Source organism: Aethalodelphis obliquidens, unplaced genomic scaffold (assembly GCF_003676395.1).
Source record: "Aethalodelphis obliquidens isolate GAN/ISIS:26980383/991018 unplaced genomic scaffold, ASM367639v1 scaffold6, whole genome shotgun sequence".
Classification (NCBI taxonomy): Eukaryota; Metazoa; Chordata; class Mammalia; order Artiodactyla; family Delphinidae; genus Aethalodelphis; species Aethalodelphis obliquidens.
The window spans coordinates 49,407,505-49,427,897 of NW_020837950.1; the positions used below are offsets into that span (position 1 = coordinate 49,407,505).

General features: G+C 36.9%; 1 protein-coding gene across 10 annotated transcripts in view; it reads right to left on the reverse strand.

The window, feature by feature from the left end:
• Positions 1-20,393, reverse strand: part of CAMK2D (calcium/calmodulin dependent protein kinase II delta) — a 292,904-nt gene that overhangs the window by 143,062 nt on the left and 129,449 nt on the right. For all 10 annotated transcript variants that reach the window (XM_027103580.1, XM_027103579.1, XM_027103576.1 and 7 more), the window contains one exon: positions 6,143-6,197. In XM_027103580.1, the coding sequence (XP_026959381.1) occupies positions 6,143-6,197 (55 nt within the window). The remainder of the gene's footprint in view (positions 1-6,142; positions 6,198-20,393) is intronic.

Here is a 20,393-nt window from a genome sequence, read left to right on the forward strand (position 1 = left end):
GAGAGGCCTGCGTACCGCAAAAAATAAAAAAATAAAAAAATAATAAAAAAAAAACAAAAAAAAAACATTAGGCAAAGTGTCTTGCTTTCAGTAGGCGCCTATCACATATTTGATTAATGGAATTTATTTGGAGACAAAAACACAAACACTTTAAAACAGAAGAAAAAAAGAAATACTTCACATACCAAGGTATGACTTTGCTAGAGAAAAAAAAATATGTTCTTTTTAAAGACGTAATGATAGCATTTTCTCCAATACTTTAGAGTCGTGAGAAACTTTCTAGTATTTAAAAATGGTACCAGGAGTCACATTAATTCTATCAGAAATCTCAAATTGATGCGAATAACATCCTGGCTTCATAGAATAGAAAAGAACTTGAGAGATGTCTAACAAATTTCTCATCTGGACTCACGGCCTCATTCTCTTTGAGAAAAATAAGGCTTAGAGAAAAGATACTGTTAAATGTTTAGCCCTGGGTAGCTTTGAGATTGAAACTTAAATCTTTTCATTCTGGGTCAGCATGCTTTCCATTGAGCCTTAATCTAGTCTATTTTAGTTCCCTATTGAGATTACCAAAGTGCAACCCAAGTGTTATTCTCTTACACATTTACTTAAAGTGTGATATATCTATACGTCATTGTGTACATTCACCCAACAAGCGCATAATGCAGATCTTCTCTGACATATAGATCCTGAAATATACATGCCATATTCAAGTGACTGCCCTTGTCAAGGCCTTTTTTCCCATCAGTCCTAGAAATGGACTGGATCTGCTTTATTTCCTAAGGCCAATGGCTCTGCCTTTAGGCTTCTCCCTTGAGGACTGTAATTCTAGCTCCATTACTTCACTGTCTTATCTTCTGTTAGATTTCAGATAAATCCACATCTCTTGCCTCTCGGAGTTGCTGAGATGTGTTTAAAAACCTTCTAGGCACAGACCTTGACAAAAATCATTCTAAAAAATCAGGCAGTTCAATATTTGCTGTGAAGATGTCTTTGCTTTCATGCAGGCCTTTCCCACTGATTCCTGAGTCTATTTGCAAAATTGACTATTAACGCTTTGTAGCTGGAAACAGTGGATAGATACCTGAATAAAAAATATAAATTAAAAGTAACAAAAGGAAACCTTTTTTTTTTCCATAGAACTCATGGCCCCTTCTGTTTTGCTTTTTAGAAAAGGAAAGAATTCCATTAGAAGACGACTCAACACACCTATAAAAATAGAACTTCCCATTAGATTCTGAATAGCTCACATTCCACAGGAAGTATGCACAAGTACCACATTGCCAAAACCAGCATCAAAAGGACAAACACAGAGAACATTCCTTCTTCAGGAATTCAAGTAGTTATTTTATCTTGGAACTGATTGGCAAAGTGACTTCCAATTTTTCCATGAGTATTTCATTGATATCTTTAAGATCATACTTTTCTTAAATTAACTATGTTTAAAATGTGCATTTTTCTAAAGCTACTTACTTTTCTTCTTCCTAGAATACCACCACCACAATTAAATAATTTAGAGGAATTATTTATTTATATTTGTTATAATCTCTTTTTAGTCATTGAAAACCTACACTTTTAGCCATTGTTTCCAACTGTGGCTAAAGCTGGGTGCTTTGCTGGACTGTGTTTAACTAGCTTATTAATCTCATTTACTGGAAGAGCATTTTGATGAGAATTACTGATAACTCTCCTCTTAAACTTTAAACATTGAAGAATAATTGCAACAGATTTCAAAATAACAGCAGATTTCTCATGTTACTATGGTTCAAACGTAAACTCTACATTTTGGTTTCAGAGACATTAATAGCACAAACAAATATCATTGCTTCAGATATGATCCACTGTAATTAAAAATCTTATTTTGTTTTCAAATGAAATGCTTTCTTTATATGTTCTGCACCAATCACTAAGTGCTGAATTTTTTAAAAAATGGTGCACTTTAAAAATAAACGTTATTATAAACAATGTGATTCTTATCATTCCCTGCATTTAGTAAAGGAAATCTTACCTTTAAAAATCTATAATATTTAAAACATGGATATAAATAACTTGATGACTGTGGAAAAGCGGCATGGCATGGGAAGAAGGATGCCTCTTTCTTTTATATTTGGCCTAACACTGAATCGCTTTTTGGAGCTGAAGGGGATCAGGATATGCCCTGCCAAAATATGCCACTTTGGCATAAGGATTATATTGAGCTAAAGGCAAGTGAGAATCAGCAAATACAGGAAGAATTCTCCACTCCATGCCCTTAATCTGCCTAAAAGCAGGACATAAATTTCCCTTTGAGGAAGGTGTCTGCTTCCATCTAAGCAATTCTTACCATCTAAGACAAGGAGTTGACACCCTGAGTCTAATTGCTTCTTCCAATTTCACTTCTCTGCTGTGAGCTCATGTGCACATAAATATTAATAAAAATGTTGTGCCTTTTCTCCTGTTAATCACTATCTTTTCTTAGTTTAACTCACATGCCTTCATGCATTGAACATAAGAAGGTAGAGAAAAAATTTTTTCTCTCTGACTGAGCTGTGATTAAACCCAATTAGTCAAAGTGGAGAGGGAAGGGGGAGGGGCAAATTAGGGGTTAGGAATTAAGAGATACAAACTACTACGTGATAAGCAACAGGATATATTGTATAGCACAGGGAATTACAGCCATTATCTTGTAATAACTTTTAATGGAGTATAATCTATAAAAATACTGAATCACAATCTGTATACCTAAAACTAATATAATATTGCAAATCAACTATGCTTCAATAAAAATAAATAAAATGAATACATTTTAAAAATAAATAAATTAAATTAAAAAATAAACCCAGTTCTGAATGGTGGTTTAGGTAATGAGCATTAGCAAAAGTGTTTTTTTTAATTCTAGTACTCATCACAGCATGAAGGACATATCCCAATGTATAATGCCATACCCTTGATTATACTGTAAAGGAGATCTGACAAATTAGACCTATCAAGAAATCACATGTCTAAAAAAATGGGGTGGAGGCATTTCTCTCACTAAATAAAGAAAAAAAACCAAAACCCTGTGCTCTCAGCCCTGCACAGCAGTAAAGAGGTACTTCCCAGGGGCGTCAATTGGGGTTGAGTAGGAAACCTGGGCTTCTACCCCCACCTGTCAGTAATAAGATGGTACCTCCTCACCTCTGTCATTGTGGTATCAGAGGAGGACTGTTAAAAAGATGATTTAAATTAAATTCAGAGTCTCATAATACCCAAAATGTCCAGGATATAATACAAAATCACTCATCATACCAAGAATCAGGATAATCTCAATATGTATGAGAAAAAACAATGAACAGATACCAAGATGACAGTGCTGTTGGAATTACCTGACAGGTTTTTTAGTCAGCCATAATGAAAATGCTTCAGTGAACAATTATGAACACACTTAAATGAAAAAAAAGTAGGAAGTCTCAACAAAGGAATAGAGGATACACCAAACAACCAAAAGTCAATGGTAGAACTGATAAAAACACAGTAGCTAATAAAATTTTAAAAACTCAACTGATGAGCTCAACAGCAGAATGGAAAACAACTGAGGAAAGGATAAGTGAACTTGAAAAGAGAATATAAATTACCCAATCTGAACAAAAGAAATAAAATAAATTTTTAAAAAATTGAACAGAGGGGCTTCCCTGGTGGTGCAGTGGTTGAGAGTCCGCCTGCCGATGCAGGGGACATGGGTTCGTGCCCCGGTCCGGGAAGATCCCACATGCCGCGGAGCGGCTGGGCCCATGAGCCATGGCCGCTGGGCCTGCGCATCTGGAGCCTGCGCTCCGCAACGGGAGAGGCCACAACAGTGAGAGGCCCGCGTACCGGGGGAAAAAAAAAAAAATTGAACAGAGTCTCAGGGACTTATGCGACTATAACAAAAGATCTAGCATTCATGTCATCAGGGTTCCAGAAGGAGAAGAGAAAGTGAGGCTGAAAAAGCAATCAAAGAAACAACGTCTAAAAATCTCCTAAATTTGGCATAAATCTATATACTCAAGAGATTAAGTGAATCTCAAATAAGATAAACTCTAAGAAATTCAAGGCAAGACACACACCATAGTCAAACTTCTAAAAACTATAGACAAAGGTACATTTTTTAAAGCAGCCAGAGAGAAATAATACCTTATCTTTAGGGGATAAGCAACTAGAATGATAGAAGATTTCTTATGAAAAACAAAAGAATCCAGAAGGAATTGGCCCAACATTGAAAGAAAATTACCGTTAACCTAGAGTTTTATATCTAGCAAAAATATCCTTCTCAAATGAAGAGGAAATAAAGACAGTCTCAGAAAAGGAAAACAGAATCTGTTGCTAGCACATCTATACTCTAAACGAATAGCTACAGGAAATTCTTAAAGAAAGGAAATAATAAAAGAAGGAATGCTGGAACATCAAGAAAAAACAACGGTAAAAGTGAAAATATGAGCTTTGAGAAAGACTTGAAAAGAAGAACTAGTGCAACTTGGAGTGTTGCCAACCTACAGCCACATGAACAAGCCATGAATGGAATGTGACTGTGGAAAGAACCTTGTGCAGTAGGACTGTGCGTATCCAGAGATTTAGTGTCTATTCTCTAGCAAGTATGTGGAACACCAATATGGCAGACATGTTTGGTTGCCTATCCAACAGGCAAGACTTCCCTTCCTGCTACAGATTGAATATATGATTGGTCAAAGCCAATTGCTGTAATTCTATCCCCTTTACTACTACTTGGTTCAGACATGTGCATGAGAAGCAATTCTAAACAATAATTCATTATCAGCTATCTTCTGAGGGACTGCTGGGAAAGGTTTTCCCTATACATAAAAATATATGCAATGGGATTAATCTTTCCTTTTCTTCTGCCTTTGGAAGTCACTGTGATACCTGAAAATGAGGCAGCAAACTTGAGAACATTAAGGGGAACCTGAGGGTGAGGACAAACCCACATACTACAAAGAACACAGAGAAAGATGGAATGAACTTGGTTTCTTAATGACATCATTGGAGGGCTGAATTAACCAAACTTAGTACTAACCTGTCATTAGACACATTTTACATGAAATAATAATTTTTTTCTTATCTATTCCCCAAATATCACATTAAATACTACAGAGAAGTCCATCATATGAATGTACTGTATTTATGCAACTGATTCCATTATTGGATTTATAAGTTGGTTTTCTTTTTTTTCCCACTATAAAGGACAATGCAATAAACAGCTTTCAGTATAAACTTTATCTGAATTTAGGGTAATACTTTCTCTGTACTTTGTTCTGAGAAGGAAAATTACTAAGTTAAATGAAATGGACATTTTTGATATGGAGTATCAATTTGATTTTCAGAAAGTGTGTTCTTATTTAACCCCTAGCAGCAATGTGTATGGCCTGTCTCACTATACCCCATCCAGCCAGAGGGGATGCTGTGGACTGCTCCCCAAAAGCACTGTTTTCCCTTCATTCTTATTGATAGAAGCTTGGTTTATAAATCCTGATTAGTCTAAGTCAATCTTGATGACTCCATTCTCCCTGCCAGTGATTGGCGAGGGGTAGGCATGTGACCTAGCCCTGGCCAATGAGATGAAAAATGGGAGGCTTACTAGGTGAATTTTTCACTCTTAAAAAAAAGAGAGAGAGAGACAATGTCTTCCACTATAAATTACCATGTCTCCATGTAATAATTTGAACCATGCCAGTGTGAGAACAAAGCCAGTGAGCTGGGGTAAAAGATGGGAGTTTGGTGATGTTGTTGAACCCCTGAATTAACCAACTTCAAGGGTCCTTGAGCCTTCTTTTTATATAATAGGTTACAAACACTTCAAAAAAATTCAATGGAAAATTATGCTTATGTATAATCAGCCATCTTTGTACCCCAAGGTAAAACCGAGAACTACTTATGATATCACAATGAACAATCCCAAAAGAAACAGACTCATAACTGTTTCCCTTATGAAGATTAACTTAAATTTTAAATAAACACTGCTGAGCATTCGCCTCATTTCAAAAGAATTAGAGTTGAATGTAATTTGAAGAACATTTAAAAATATTATAGGGTCATTCATTTGGACTGTAACTTGGAGAAAAATCACCCTTAATTCAAGATCTTCAAATAGACAGCAAAAATAAACAAACACAAAGTATGTTGTACTTACAAATCAAACACCAAGTAATGGAAGCCCTCTTCCGATATGCTGTCGTGAAGTCGCACTAAAACAAAAGGAAAAAGAGAAGAAAGTCTGTGTTATATGTATGCCAACAATCAACATTGAGCCAAGACTTTTAATAGGCATCTGTCTCCTAAATTAAAATGTTAGCAACACTATTTTAGTTTCTGATGAGTCAGCATCCTTTATGGCAAGGCTTCGGTTCAGACAGACCCAAGGTTTAAGTTCTGGTTCTGATAATTATTAACTGTGTGATCTTAAGCAAATTAATTAACTTGTAATGATAACAGTTCTTATATTTTATAAAACGGTTGAGAATATTAAATAAAACAATACAAGTAAAATAATTCGCGTATTGCCACGTGAAAACTAAATAAAAGTCAATAATTGCTTTATCTCCATATGTCCAAAGTTACCAGGCTCCAGCAATTCTTCCACTGACAGTCTCTTCCTTGTCATTCCCTTTGCTAATATCCTAGTCCAGGTCTTAAGAGTCTAGTAAATGGACTCCATGCCTCTTCCTCTCCCTTTTATCTGGGAAACTTCTATATAGCACTCTCCAGCCAGCCGAAACAGTTTTTATTATGCTATCTCTAAGAGAAAGTCACCAAAATCTATTTACCAAATCATCAGCCAAAAACGTACAGCTAGAACTTTTTTTTTTTTTTTTTGCGGTACGCGGGCCCCTCACTGCTGTGGCCTCTCCCGTTACGGAGCACAGGCTCCGGACGCGCAGGCTCAGCGGCCATGGCTCACGGGCCCAGCCGCTCTGCGGCATGTGGGATCTTCCCGGACCGAGGCACGAACCCGTGTCCCCTGCATCGGCAGGCGGACTCTCAACCACTGCGCCACCTGGGAAGCCCACTTTTAATAAACTAGAACTTTTAATAAAATAATCTAGGACTTTTAATAAAATAATCTACTTTAATAGATTTAGTATTAAGCATATGAACACTACTTTAGATTTTCCAGTGAGCTAAACGTTCAGTGATAACTAGCCCAAACCAAAGTTTCTCTCTTCTGAATTTAAAGCACTCACTGTTTACTGCAAAATAACCACACGTGTAAAACTCACTTACTTTTTTTTCCTGCTATTTATTTTTGCCTAAGCCCCCTGACTCCCTTAGATGGTAAACTTCCTAAGTATCCAATCACTTACGGGGCCTTGGCCTTCACTGGGAGCAACGGAGGCCAAGAAAAGCAACAAACTCATAGGACACAAATGCTTTTGAAAAGTCACCAAAAAAGGATCATGATTTCTACTACGACCAGTCCTTAGTACTTTCCCCATGCAGTGATGACCATCAATATGGAAAATGTGGATTCAAAAGAACACTTAGATGGGCACACAAGCTACTATAATCCACAAAGGGAGTTTGTAGTACCCATGACATTCCCAAGGTCACAGACATAATAGAATGTCCATTCTTTACAATCCAATTCCATCCCCTTCAGATGTCATCCTTGGCTCACTATTAAAATCTTTTCTGAATTCCTCTCCAGAAATTTCTCCTAAGTAGAGAAAGAGAGGCTTTTGCTTCACCTATAATTATGGATTATCATTTGTAAAATGTAAGTTTTCTGTTACCATGAACATGAGAAGGGGGCCCATGATGCAGGCATCTGGGAGTGTGGCCACTGCAGCTCAGTCTGAGCTCCTCTATTTGTCTCTAGAGCACGCGGAATGTAAACGCTGCAGCATCCCTTTCCTTATCTTATTTGTTTCTCATAGTGTCACCTTTGAATTATGGATGCAGCCTATTTTGCTCTTATTAACGAACTCTAATACCTGTCCTTTCATCAGGACACAGAGTTTCTTTCTCATCAACACTATCAAACAGGAACCATATTTCCTAAGTCTTTGCATCCCTCACAGAGACTTGGCAAATAGTAGACAGTCTTTCATAAAATTGGTTTTGAGCATTTACTATACCAGGTGCTAGGCATTCTCCCCACTTTTTAGACAAACATTTTCATCAAAGCTCAGTATACTTATATATGTCTGAAACAAAAGGATTGCTATGCAAATAATTCTCCTGTAACTTTAATTGTGTGAAGGGTATTCTTCAATTTGCCAGTATCAGAGATCACATGCTTCATCCATAAATTCAGAGTGACACTAAAGATGAGAGGGAGACTGCTGTGTGCTTACACTGCAGTCATGAGTTTAACTTGCCTGCTACCTTTGCTTAAACTTATGCCACCAAAGAAAATCAAAAGTTTAGCTCAATGATGAGTCTTCTGCTCAGTCATTCAGCACAGTAAGGAAAGCCAGATCATGGGTGATAACTCACTGGCTTTCTTATATGACACAGACTCACAAATATCTCATTGAGCAGCTGTAACACAACCTGTGTTTAAATGAGTTCAGATAATGGTATGGCTACTTGAAGAACTCAGACAGTTACTCTGTGAAAATAAGGTGGATTTCCATGCTATCAAAGTTAAAATGAAAAGCAAAAATCACAACGTGAGCTGGAGGAAGTGACCACTTTTTTCTCACATTGTCTCAAGGTAAAATCTTCAATTGGAGATGAGATCTCAGGTTTTCAGATCAGAGTTATAGAGCTAAACAGAGGTGGATATTTCAGGTACAAGTGGAGAAGCAGTACTAATTTCTGGTTATATCTGGAATAAAGTTTTCTTAGTCTGACTACCACTACCTTATTAATATTTGGAATTAATCATCATTTGGAAGTAAGTTATTTTTTGAACAAGTCAAGAGTTGCTCAAGCCTGATAATCAAACACATACATTGTTTGGGGTCAAAACCAGTTTCACAACAGCATTTTGTCAGCAAGTACATGATAATGGTTAAAGACAAAAACCGCCTGACCAAGTTCAATCCTTTTGCATCACACCATTCTAAAATAATCTCCACTATTTCTAACCAGCCATTTGACCAGGTAAGATTAATTCTGAATAAATTTTGTTATGATACAGTGGAAAAAAACTAGCATCATCTTTACTTGGGATAAATACGTACACATTTTCAAAAACCTAAACAGTGTAACAGTTATCTAGGATAAACATTTAAATTCTAAGACATTAAGTATGCGATTTATAATGGGGAAAAAGGTGCTTCTGAGGCTAAAATATTTCCAAAGTTTAGCTGACCCAAGGCCTAATCCTTTTCCTCTCTCTCTTGAATGACAGAGTTAGTATAAATCCCTAAAACTAAACATAGTAGGGCAATGCTGCCAGTGTTATCATAATACTAACAGTAATTCATACAGAACAGATTGTATTGCATCCTCTAATCACTGGTTCTCAGCTCTAAGCAATACTCCTGGTTAGAAATGAGGTAGATTTTGCATTTTTAGTTGGCTATGTTGCAAGGATTGAGGTAGCTGGGTTTGATTCACATACTGGGATGCAAATATGGCAGCATTTAAGTCAGATACTTTTTATATTCTCATCAGCAGTTAATTATATTTCACAGCTAGAGCAAGCATTAGCCAAGTTAGGCCATGCAATGTGTCAAGCCTTCACAAAAGAGGGATGCCAAAGTTGAGTTCATTTGTTAACTTAAAATATATATAAATATATATATATATATATATATATATATATATATATATATTTACTAGTTTCAGACATTATAACAATCAAATGGCAACACTCTAGAGAGAAATTTCACCTCAACCATTACTCCTGGCTCTTTTGTGACAAACCTGGTCATTTCTGGAGAGAAAACTTTTCAGATAGTAAACAAAGAAGCACTGAAAACCAAACTCAAAATAAAACTAACATTTCTAGAAAACTGAAGGTAAACCTGTATAGATGCTCTGTTTTCCTTAACCTCTATTTCTTATAACATGAGTAATACATTTAATAAAGCAACACCATTTAAAAAATCTCCCCAGTATAAAAATACTAATTTAGGGGTTTCCCTGGTGGCGCAGTGGTTGGGAGTCCGCCTGCCGATACAGGGGACACAGGTTCGTGCCCCGGTCCGGGAGGGATCCCACATGCTGCGGAGCGGCTGGGCCCGTGAGCCATGGCCGCTGAGCCTGCGCGTCCGGAGCCTGTGCTCCGCAACAGGAGAGGCCACAACAGTGAGAGGCCCGCGTACCACAAAAAAAAATAATAATAATAATTTAGGTTGTGTGTATTTGAAAAATATATGCACTCTATTTCTTTGAAATATGAAGCCATGCATATATAGTTTATTTTATTTTAAATTAAGTATTAAGATAAGCAGATAAAGATATATAGATATTTCTTTTGTTGTTATTGTCAAAGTCGGTAGTAGAGCATTTATATTTTGATTTTCTTAACTTGTCTTAACAAGAAACTTTTAAAATTTGGGCATAAAAAGTTTGGAAATTTGACTTAGCTGTCTAAGGCAAACTGATCAGACACAGAAACTACAGTTTGTTCTAATTTTAGATATTTGAACACAGAAATTTCTAAAGTTGCATAAGAGATACATATTTTGACAATATACTGAGCGATATGACCCATTAATAAATACCAAATAAGCCACTATCCACTACTCAAAAATGAAAATAACTTTAGTACCAGAAATCAAAAAATTGTTTCAATAAAATTTCAAATATTTTTTCTGAAGTGACAGGAAAATCTTTGTAAACTTAATATTAACATTAAATTATATTTAAAAGCAATTCATTGCTAATATGAAAAAGTTATTAAAGTTAAGAACTTTCTGAAAAAAGCAAACATAATTATTACATGAAAATTCAGTGGGAAATGCCACCCATTTTAAAACTATTTTTAAAATACACAAAAAAAGCCACTGGAACACAAGATCAATCATGAAAGTCAAAGCATATCAACTCAGCTGACCATGATCTCCATCCTTATTCTCAAATTATCACCTCATTTCCTGAAGCTAATCCTAAATCCAGTTTAGATTAGCTTCAATATCTACAGTATCAGGTTAGTAACAGGGCTGACTAGAAGAAATCACAATGTCTTCTAACAGTCCAGATCTATTTACAAGCTCATATTATTCAAAGGAGCTTCTGGCTGGTCAAAATATCTATTACTTGGGAGAATTACAACCTGGGAAGATGGTAAAAGTGAGGAGAAATGACTAATAACTGCAAACTATATGGCCACCATATAGTTTGACACTGATCACATGACACCAAAAGAACATGAGAGAACAATCAATTCTTTTGCATGAAAGTCATAAATGACTAAATATAGAATTTCAGAGATGTTTAATGAAATAGACAAGTAAATGAATAGTTCTTTTAATAGCCTTTCCTGCTCATTTTTAATAAAATTATATATGTGACAGGAAATGACAGACTTATTACTAAACCAAGTGATATCTAGAAATAGTCTTTGTTTTCTTTGAAAAATCATTTGAGATTACCTTTTTGCACATTTTCACTTCTTGGAAAAGTTAGTAATCATTTCAAGTTTCCTTTATTTAAAAAAGTTTTCCTCTTTCAATTCTGCATCAATATCATTTATTTTATATATTTGAATAAGTGATTCCAACTTTCTTCATTTTTCTCTTCTTACCATATCTTTCTGCTATTCCATCTTCTAATACTTATATAAAGCTAATCAGAGATTACTCATGGATATCCTTAAACAATAGGAATATGAAGAAAGGAAGAGAAGCAATTGTCATCAGATGACTTGCATATTAAAGAAATCTCTAGATGGTGCACTTTCACACTGTACTTTAATTATAAGGACCTAACAGAGCTTTGAGCTAATACCGTCCTTCTGTTGAGTTTATACAAAATGCACACACCTATATACTATGTATTAAATGTGTAAGAGTGTCTGGTGAAGTAGACAAAAAATGCCCATTTGTAATTCCTCTGCTCTTACCTGAATAGCACCACTATAATACCCACTGTCGATTCCAGTACCATTTTACCACTCTGCCTGCTATAATCTGGGTCAAAAAGAAAAGCCCTATTGCTGCTAATTGCCCACCAGGCTGCTCCGGTGGCTCCATATTTAACCAGCAAGAAACCAACACATTAAATGATTAAAGTAGTACAGTATTTAACTATATTTTAAGATTAATCAAAAGCTATGTTATTTATGATAAACTAGGACTATCACACAGAAGGAGTCTGTATCATGCCAAAGAATGGACCAGATAAGGATTTTTTTTTAAGTGCAAATCAAGGCAGTATTGAAAATAATAAAATATACTGAAGTGCATTTCATATTTCAGGTAACCACTAAAGCTTTGGGAAACTTCTGTTTGAGTTTTATACATATATAGAGCACACTTTAAAAAAAAAAAAAAAAACTACAGATCACAGAAAAATGCTTGATAAGCACTGGGTCCCATGATTCTATAAGAGGATCCTATAAGATCCTTTCCAACTCTAAGTTTCTACATTTCTCTATTTCTGGATGATTATAGCTAATAAAAAGTATGGGAAATAAACAATACATTCATTACCAATACAAGGTTGAATATAATCCCCTACATTTAAGACTTTTCCTTCTTCAACATTCCAACACATTTAAATTTAAAACATACTTCATTTTATTTTGGATCTGTTTTTAACAAACAACTAGAGAGAAAACTTAAAATGTTTATCTTGACAAATTAAAAATAAGTCCTTTTCAAAAATGTACTGGGCAGATGCGTTGCTTTTCTGACAACAGCCCTGGAGAACAGAATAAATAGAAAACTTATTAGATCATCCTCTCTTTGCAACTTACTACCATATTATCTTAACACTTGCAACTGCATTTTCCCTAGAGATACACCAGCCCAAATGCTCTCATCTTTCAAACCCCTTTCTGAAAATTCATTTCTTGCATAAAGTATTTTTCCAAACTTGATTCACTCCATAAGCAGGAACTAGGTGAGTTTAAAATTCTACTAAAATGTTTTAAAAATGCAATGTAAAACTGTATTCGTATTATGTTTTCTCAATATTTTTCAATAACTATTTTTATACTGAAAGTACTTAAAGATATCACTCTATTTCCTCTGGATAATATACACAAACATGAAGCACATGAAAAAGAACATACTCTAATCTTAGGCTCAAAATCGAGGAAAAACATAAAAGTTATTTATGAACTTATTCATGAGTTGGATATCACTGGAATAATAAAGGATATTAATATATATAGCTACAGGCACTGGTATACTAGTCAGTGCCAGTAAGCACAAGGTACCTGGTAATATGACTTTGGTTAAGCCCTCAATGGAACAGTTAGTTCACCTAGGTCAATGATTCTTCTTTTAAAGTAAAGAATAATTGCCCATTTATCATGAAATCAAGGAAGTTATAATGAGTGCCAGACATCTCAAACATCTGGTGCATTTGCTTGCCTCATAGACGTCTCAAAGCAAACAAGCCCAAAGAACTCAGTCTTCTCCCTAAATCCTGCTCTATCCAGTGTCTTTCATATCTTTCCAGTTGGTCAGGATAAAAAACCTCAGTGTAATTTTGACTCTTTTCTCTGATGCTGAAAATCCAATCTGATAGCAAGTCCTTCAAAATACATAAGGAAAAAAATTTTTCTAGGTTTCTACCCTGCCCCTCATTCTCCTTTTACCACAGTGGCCAGAATAATCCTGTTAAGACTAAAGTCTGATTATTGCCCTTTTGCTCAGAGCCCTCCAATGGCTCTCCAACTGCCTCTGAGTAAAAGCCAAAATCCTATTCATGGCCTACGAGGTCCCACAAAGTCCATCTCCGTCCCCACCATTTATCTGCCTGGCGTCTCCTACAACCACTCTTCCCCTGGCTCACTACACTCCATCCACGCTGGCCTCTTTGTTGCCTTTGGAGAAAGAACTGGGGGCAAACTCCTGCCTCAGTCTTTGCACTTGCTGTCTCCTCTGCCTGGAACTCTTTTTCCCCAGCTATGGTTCACTGCCTCATCTCTTTCAAGTCCCTGCTCAGCTTTTCACCTGTTTTTGTAAATAAAAGTTTTACTGGAACACAGCCATGTCAGTTTGTTGATATATTAACGATGGCACTTTCAAGCTAGCACCGCAGTGTTTAGTAGCTGCAACAAAGACCCTACTGCCATGAAAATGAAAATATTTACTATTTGGCCCTTTACAGAAAAAGTCTGCTGACCCCTGGAGTAGAAGAAAAAATTGTTGAAAGAAAGAAGACAGCTTGTGAGAGGCCAGGATGTGACACAGACAATTCTACATGACTAATTAAAGCCATCAACAGTGATAGTTAGAAGTGGGGAAGGAGAGAACATAGTAAGTCAGCTCTTATATAACACAATAAATGAGTAGGTGTACCAAGACAATGGTGGGAAACTGTGGCCCTGAGTAGTATAGGATGCTGTAATCTGAGAAAATGTGTTCAAAGATGGGGTGGTCGAAAGATGGAGGTGTGGGGCACTGAGGGAGGAGGTATTAACAGTGGTTATGTAAAAGTAGTGAAGAACAAGAAAACACCTGTGCACCACCAGGTTCAGGGTTATGTGGAGGACAGAGAAAACAGCCAGCACTGTCCAGTGCTATAGCACACTCAAGAGAAAGCCAGACTGCAGTTAGCACAAGGAGAAATGAACATTCAGAGACCACTGGGAGAACAGAGGGCACTCTGCAGAGATTATGACATAAGATTTGTTATTTTATAAATAACGGGAAAGGGAAAACTAATAACAGGCGCTAAAAGTTGGCAATTTTCTCACAGTTTAGATATTAACCCAGTAGTTGAAGATTTTCTCTTTCATAGATTTTCACATTTAGTTTTCTTTTTTAGAAGAGACATTTTTAAATACATTATTTTATTTATTTTTTTTTTTTGCAGTACGCGGGCCTCTCACTGTTGTGGCCTCTCCCATTGCGGAGCACAGGCTCCGGACGCGCAGGCTCAGCGGCCATGGCTCACGGGCCCAGCTGCTCTGCGACATGTGGGATCTTCCCAGACCAGGGCACGAACCCGTGTCCCCTGCATTGGCAGGCGGACTCTCAACCACTGCGCCACCAGGGAAGCCCTAAATACATTAATTTTTAAAGACCAAATTTAAGCAGTATGAGTTTCTGTCATTTTATTACTATCATACTCCTAGAGGGTTCTAAATCCTATTTAAAATATTTATGTATATGCCCTGTATTTATAGCACCTAAATTCCTTACAGGACAATAGTTAATCTGATTTGATTCTTTCATATCATAACAATTTTAATATCTTCTTGCTCAGTTTTAATTAAGTTTTCTTCCTGGTTCTTGTTTTCCAGATAGGAATGCTGGAAAAAATGAATGAAGAAGATACATCTTTAAATTTGCTCTCAATGAAAACTACATGGCATTAATTCATTTTATTTTTTTTGATGGAAACTGATTCTGCCATGTCTACTCCTAAGCAAAATATTATGTCAAACTGACCTTTCATCCTGAACAAAAAATATTAATATATTCTTTAAATACATTTCAGATTTATTGGTAAATATTTTTACCTCTATAATCTTGACCTAAGTCTTCAGTCAGAGACTCTAAGCCAATGGGGATACATGTTTAAGGAGCTTTACAAATGTTCTACCTAAGATTTTCAGGAAACAAAGTTCTTGGTAGAGGGGAGTAGTTCATTTCTTCGGTTATTCAGCTGATTTTCCTGAGTGCTACATGCTGGGGATATAACTGTCAACAGGTCAGTGGTGATCCGGCCCTCATACAGTTTTCAGTCTTTGGGACAAAATCATCTTGCTAATTTTGTGACTCTTAATTCTACATGATCAGAGTCCCAGCTAAAGCATATCCCAATAGTTACATTTTATGGTCATCTCACTAACCACAGCTATGGGAGCATATGAACGTGTTACTACGTGGCAAGCACATCTAAACAGGCCATTGGCTCTAACTAAACGCACTATAAAATGTCTTCATCTATATGGGGCTACTGAACCAGCAGTCGGTACCCACTGACCAACCGATTTCATCAAACGTATTTCCCTGATTTTTCTTTTTTCCTGAATTGGCTTGCTATTGAGAAAATTTAACAAGTCATTCAACCTAAAAGATACATTTCCTAGTAAACATTAACATCCCCTGTGACTTACCAAATCCATAGCCACAAGGCAGCCATCATTTCAAATTGCAAATCTGATTATATCACCCTTGCCCAGCTTAAAATTCTTCAATGGCTTCCTATTGATTTGATATTAAGGAGCAAACTCCTTGACATGACCCACGTATCATATAATTTATCACCCAAACTGGGACACTGTGAGAGTGAAAGAGGGTGATTAATGGTCACACCAATAAACCAGGACGGCCCTGGAAAACAGGTTAGCCTGGCCACCCACCCAGAAGGCTCTCTCCCTCTTCAACTTCCCTCCCTCTTTGCCTCTAGCAACAGAGGTCCTCTTTGAGACTTGGTACTAGTTCCCTCCCATAACAAGCCATTGTTAATACTGTTGCTTGGCATCCTCTTTCCTCCTCTCCAGGTTAACCCTCATCTATCCTTCAGAATGTATTGGTTTGGCCAAAAAGTTCATTCGTGTTTTTCCATACAAACAAACTTTTTGACCAACCCAGTATTTTCAGCATCACCTCATCAGGGAAGCCCCCTCTGGCTCCCAAATAAGCTCTCATAGCACTGCCCAACTCTCCTTCATAGAGCTGGTCACACTTGCAATGATGTCTTTGTGTGATCATTTGACTAACATAGTCTTTCCTGCTGAACAGATTCCCTCAGATGACTACAGTCATATGCCCCTAGGAAATACTTTCATAGCATCAGACACTTCTGTTAAGAATACATATATACTCCAACCTGAGAAAACCATAATTCAAAAAGAGTCATGTACCACAATGTTCATTGCAGCTCTATTTACAATAGCCAGGACATGGAAGCAACATAAGTGTCCACTGACAGATGAATGCATAAAGAAGATGTGGCACATATATACAATGGAATATTACTCAGCCATAAAAAGAAATGAAATGGAGTTATTTGTAGTGAGGTGGATGGACCTAGAGTCTGTCATACAGACTGAAGTAAGTCAGAAAGAGAAAAACAAATACCATATGCTAACACATTAAAAAAAAATGGTTATGAAGAACCTAGGGGCAGGACAGGAATAGAGATGCAGATGTAGAGAATGGACTTGAGGACATGGGGAGAGGGAAGGGTAATGTGGGATGAAGTGAGAGAGTGTCATGGACTTATATATACTACCAAATGTAAAATAGATAGCTAGTGGGAAGCAGCTGCACAGCACAGGGAGATCAGCTCGGTGCTCTGTGACCACCTAGAGGGGTGGGATAGGGAGGGTGGGAGGGAGACACAAGAGGGAGGGGATATGGGGATATATGTATATGTATAGATGATTCACTTTGTTATAAAGCAGAAACTAACACACCATTGTAAAGCAATTATACTCCAATAAAGATGCTAAAAAAAAAAAAAGAATATATATATACTCCAAATAGACAAAAGGACAAATACATGTCCCTTGAATATCATAATAGGACATTGTCTAACTGGCTCACCTAAGGATTTTCTAATTCTCTAGGATAGTACCTTTGTTCTGATTTATTATTTATTTTTTTTAGGCCCTAATCAAAAGAGTCTGTCAACTGTGACCCATCGGCCAAATCAGGACAGCAGCCTGTTTTTGTACAGCCCATGAGCTAAAAATGGTTTTTATATTTTTAAGTGACTGTAAAAACAAAACAAAAACCAGATGATATTGGATAGAGAACTCACATGGCCCACAAAGCCTAAAATATCTACTACTGTACAGAAAAAGTTTGCCAATCTGTGGGTTAGGGTATTTCACTTGTACAAAATGGATGACAGTATGAATGAGTCTTACCTGATAGGAATGCTAATGAGTGTTGTGATACAGTGATGGAAATGGATTCGCAAAGGTTATAGTTTTATTGCCTGCAGAGCAATAATCATTTTAGTACTGTAGCAATCTCATTCCAGAATTCTTTCTTTCCATGACTATGTATACTCCTGTTACTCATCTATGTTTCTGAATTAGCTTTGGCATACTGCAAGTTCCCTCACTGATTAAGTAAATCTCTGATACTTTAGATAGACATATAATGCTTTAATTGATATACAGTACCACATTATATGGATATACCACAATCTATTTACCCAGTCCCCTAAGGAAGGACATTTGGATTGTTTTCAATCTTTTGTTCTTCAGCCCTATTGCTTTCACTCACCTTCAGTGAGCTTCTCATTGTTATTAACTATAACAACACATGAGCCAGGATTTCCAGGCCTTCTTTTGTTCAGAGGTAACTAACTGATAACCTGTTGTTTGTGCTTTATCCTCCAGACAAGCAGGACTTCTTATTGTTCCCTAACTTCCCTACTGTTCCCTAACTTCCCCCTAAGGGGGAAGTTCCCTAAGAAACTGACCCTATTTGACCTTTGAGACCCTAGAGCTCCCTTTCATGGAATGTTACCTACTCCAGCCTCTACTATGGAAACCCTATCTACCCTTTAAGCTCAAATGCCAGATGCTCATGATCTGTGGACCTGACATGGACTCCCCTTCCTTTATTTTCTGTAGTCCTTTAAGCCTCACTTCAGGTAAATTTAAGGGAAAGACAAAGTAAAAATTACCCATTGAAATAAAGATCTGAAACTTAATCAGTCTTGAGTAAGTTTCATCATTTTGGAAGTAACACGTCTTAAGAGCTGATACATAATTAGGAATAGAAAACCAGAAATTATATCAAACTTCCATACAGAGCCAGGGTGTACAATGGAAACATGGCTTGAATGTAACTGATGCAAAACAAAACAAAGCGGAATCTTTTCAATCACCTTGTAATATGTTTGGTATAAGATAATGATATTCTTGCAAATTGGTAAAAAAGAGAGAAATGGAGAATAAGAATTGTTGTTGTCCCTAAGTGCCTGAATCAGTTAAAATGAACATTCTTACTTACTTAAAAGAAAAGTCAGCCATGTCATTTTGCCCTGCCTTTATATATATTTAGCAACGTTCTGTTCTTCCTGTGCTTTCTAACGTGAACTCACACAAATGAAACAACACACTGCGCAGTCAACAAGGTGTTGCCCCACGAGGTGGTGAGCTCCTTGAAACCTGGTGCTGTATTTCTGCTCTCTGTACTCACTGTGACTAGCATATTCTGGCATATAGAAGAAACTGGGTAAATGCTTACTAAAGGAATGAATGGATTATGGTATCAGTATATCAGTGGGTTGGTTTAGGCTAAGTCAGTCTCCTAAGCCATTTCTCGGAGAACGATATATCCACATATCTGTAATTACAAAATAAACATAAACTCAAACATTGGACATGTGGTGACCCATAATCAAGACACAGGCATACTAAAATTTGCCAGGAAAGCTGACTTTCAACTTCCAACAAAAAAATTAACACCCTCTTAGCTATAATAATATTTAACAAATCCTGCCTTGTCCTAAAGTTTTTTCTATGTCCTTGATAGAAGCAAAATCTCTCTTATCTCCGACCAGGCACACGGAATAATGAGGAAGTGACCACCTGCCTAGTCGACCAGATGTCTGGCGATCAATGGAGCAGACACAGGAGTTGCAGCCAGATCTGACTTCTCTTCTAGTTATTTATATATGCCTTCTTTAACCATGGAATGTTGAAGGCATGGAGCAAGCACTCAATAAGTAGTTGTTAGTAATGAATTCATTTGTTCTTTGAGTAAATATTTATTGTGTTCTTACTCTGTGCAAAGTATTGCAGGTACTAAGAATGAAGCAGGAAACAAAATGTGCCTGACCTCACAAAGCTAATGTTCAAATGTGGGAAGACAGACCAATGTCAATCAAATAGGCAAATGTATATGTAAGAGAGTGGTAAGTGCTCTGAAAAACAATAAAGCTGAGTTAGGGGGAAGTGAGTACCAGGAAAGGGAGGGGGAGGGTATTTGGAAAAAGTTTCACAGATAAGGTGAATCTTGAGGGGAGGCCAGAGGAAATAAACAGACCAAGCCAGGTAAAATCAGATGGAAGACAGAGGGAATACAAGACCCTAAGGGAAGACTATACTTGGTACGTTTGAGAAACTGTGCCTGGAGTAGAGGGAACAAGGGAGAGGGTAGCAAGAGATGAAGTCAGAGGTGTGAGTATGAATGTGAGTGTGTGGGGGCGTGAGGTGGGCGGGATATGGGGCTTTAGAGGAGGGTATGGTAAAGGGCTTTGGCTTTTCCTCTGAGCTACATGGGAGTTCACTGCAGGGTTGTGAGGAGTGGGTGACGTGTCAAAACACTGTAAGGAAGCAAAGGCAGAAACATAGAGAAACTAATATAAAAAGCCAAGTGAAAGACAATGGAGTT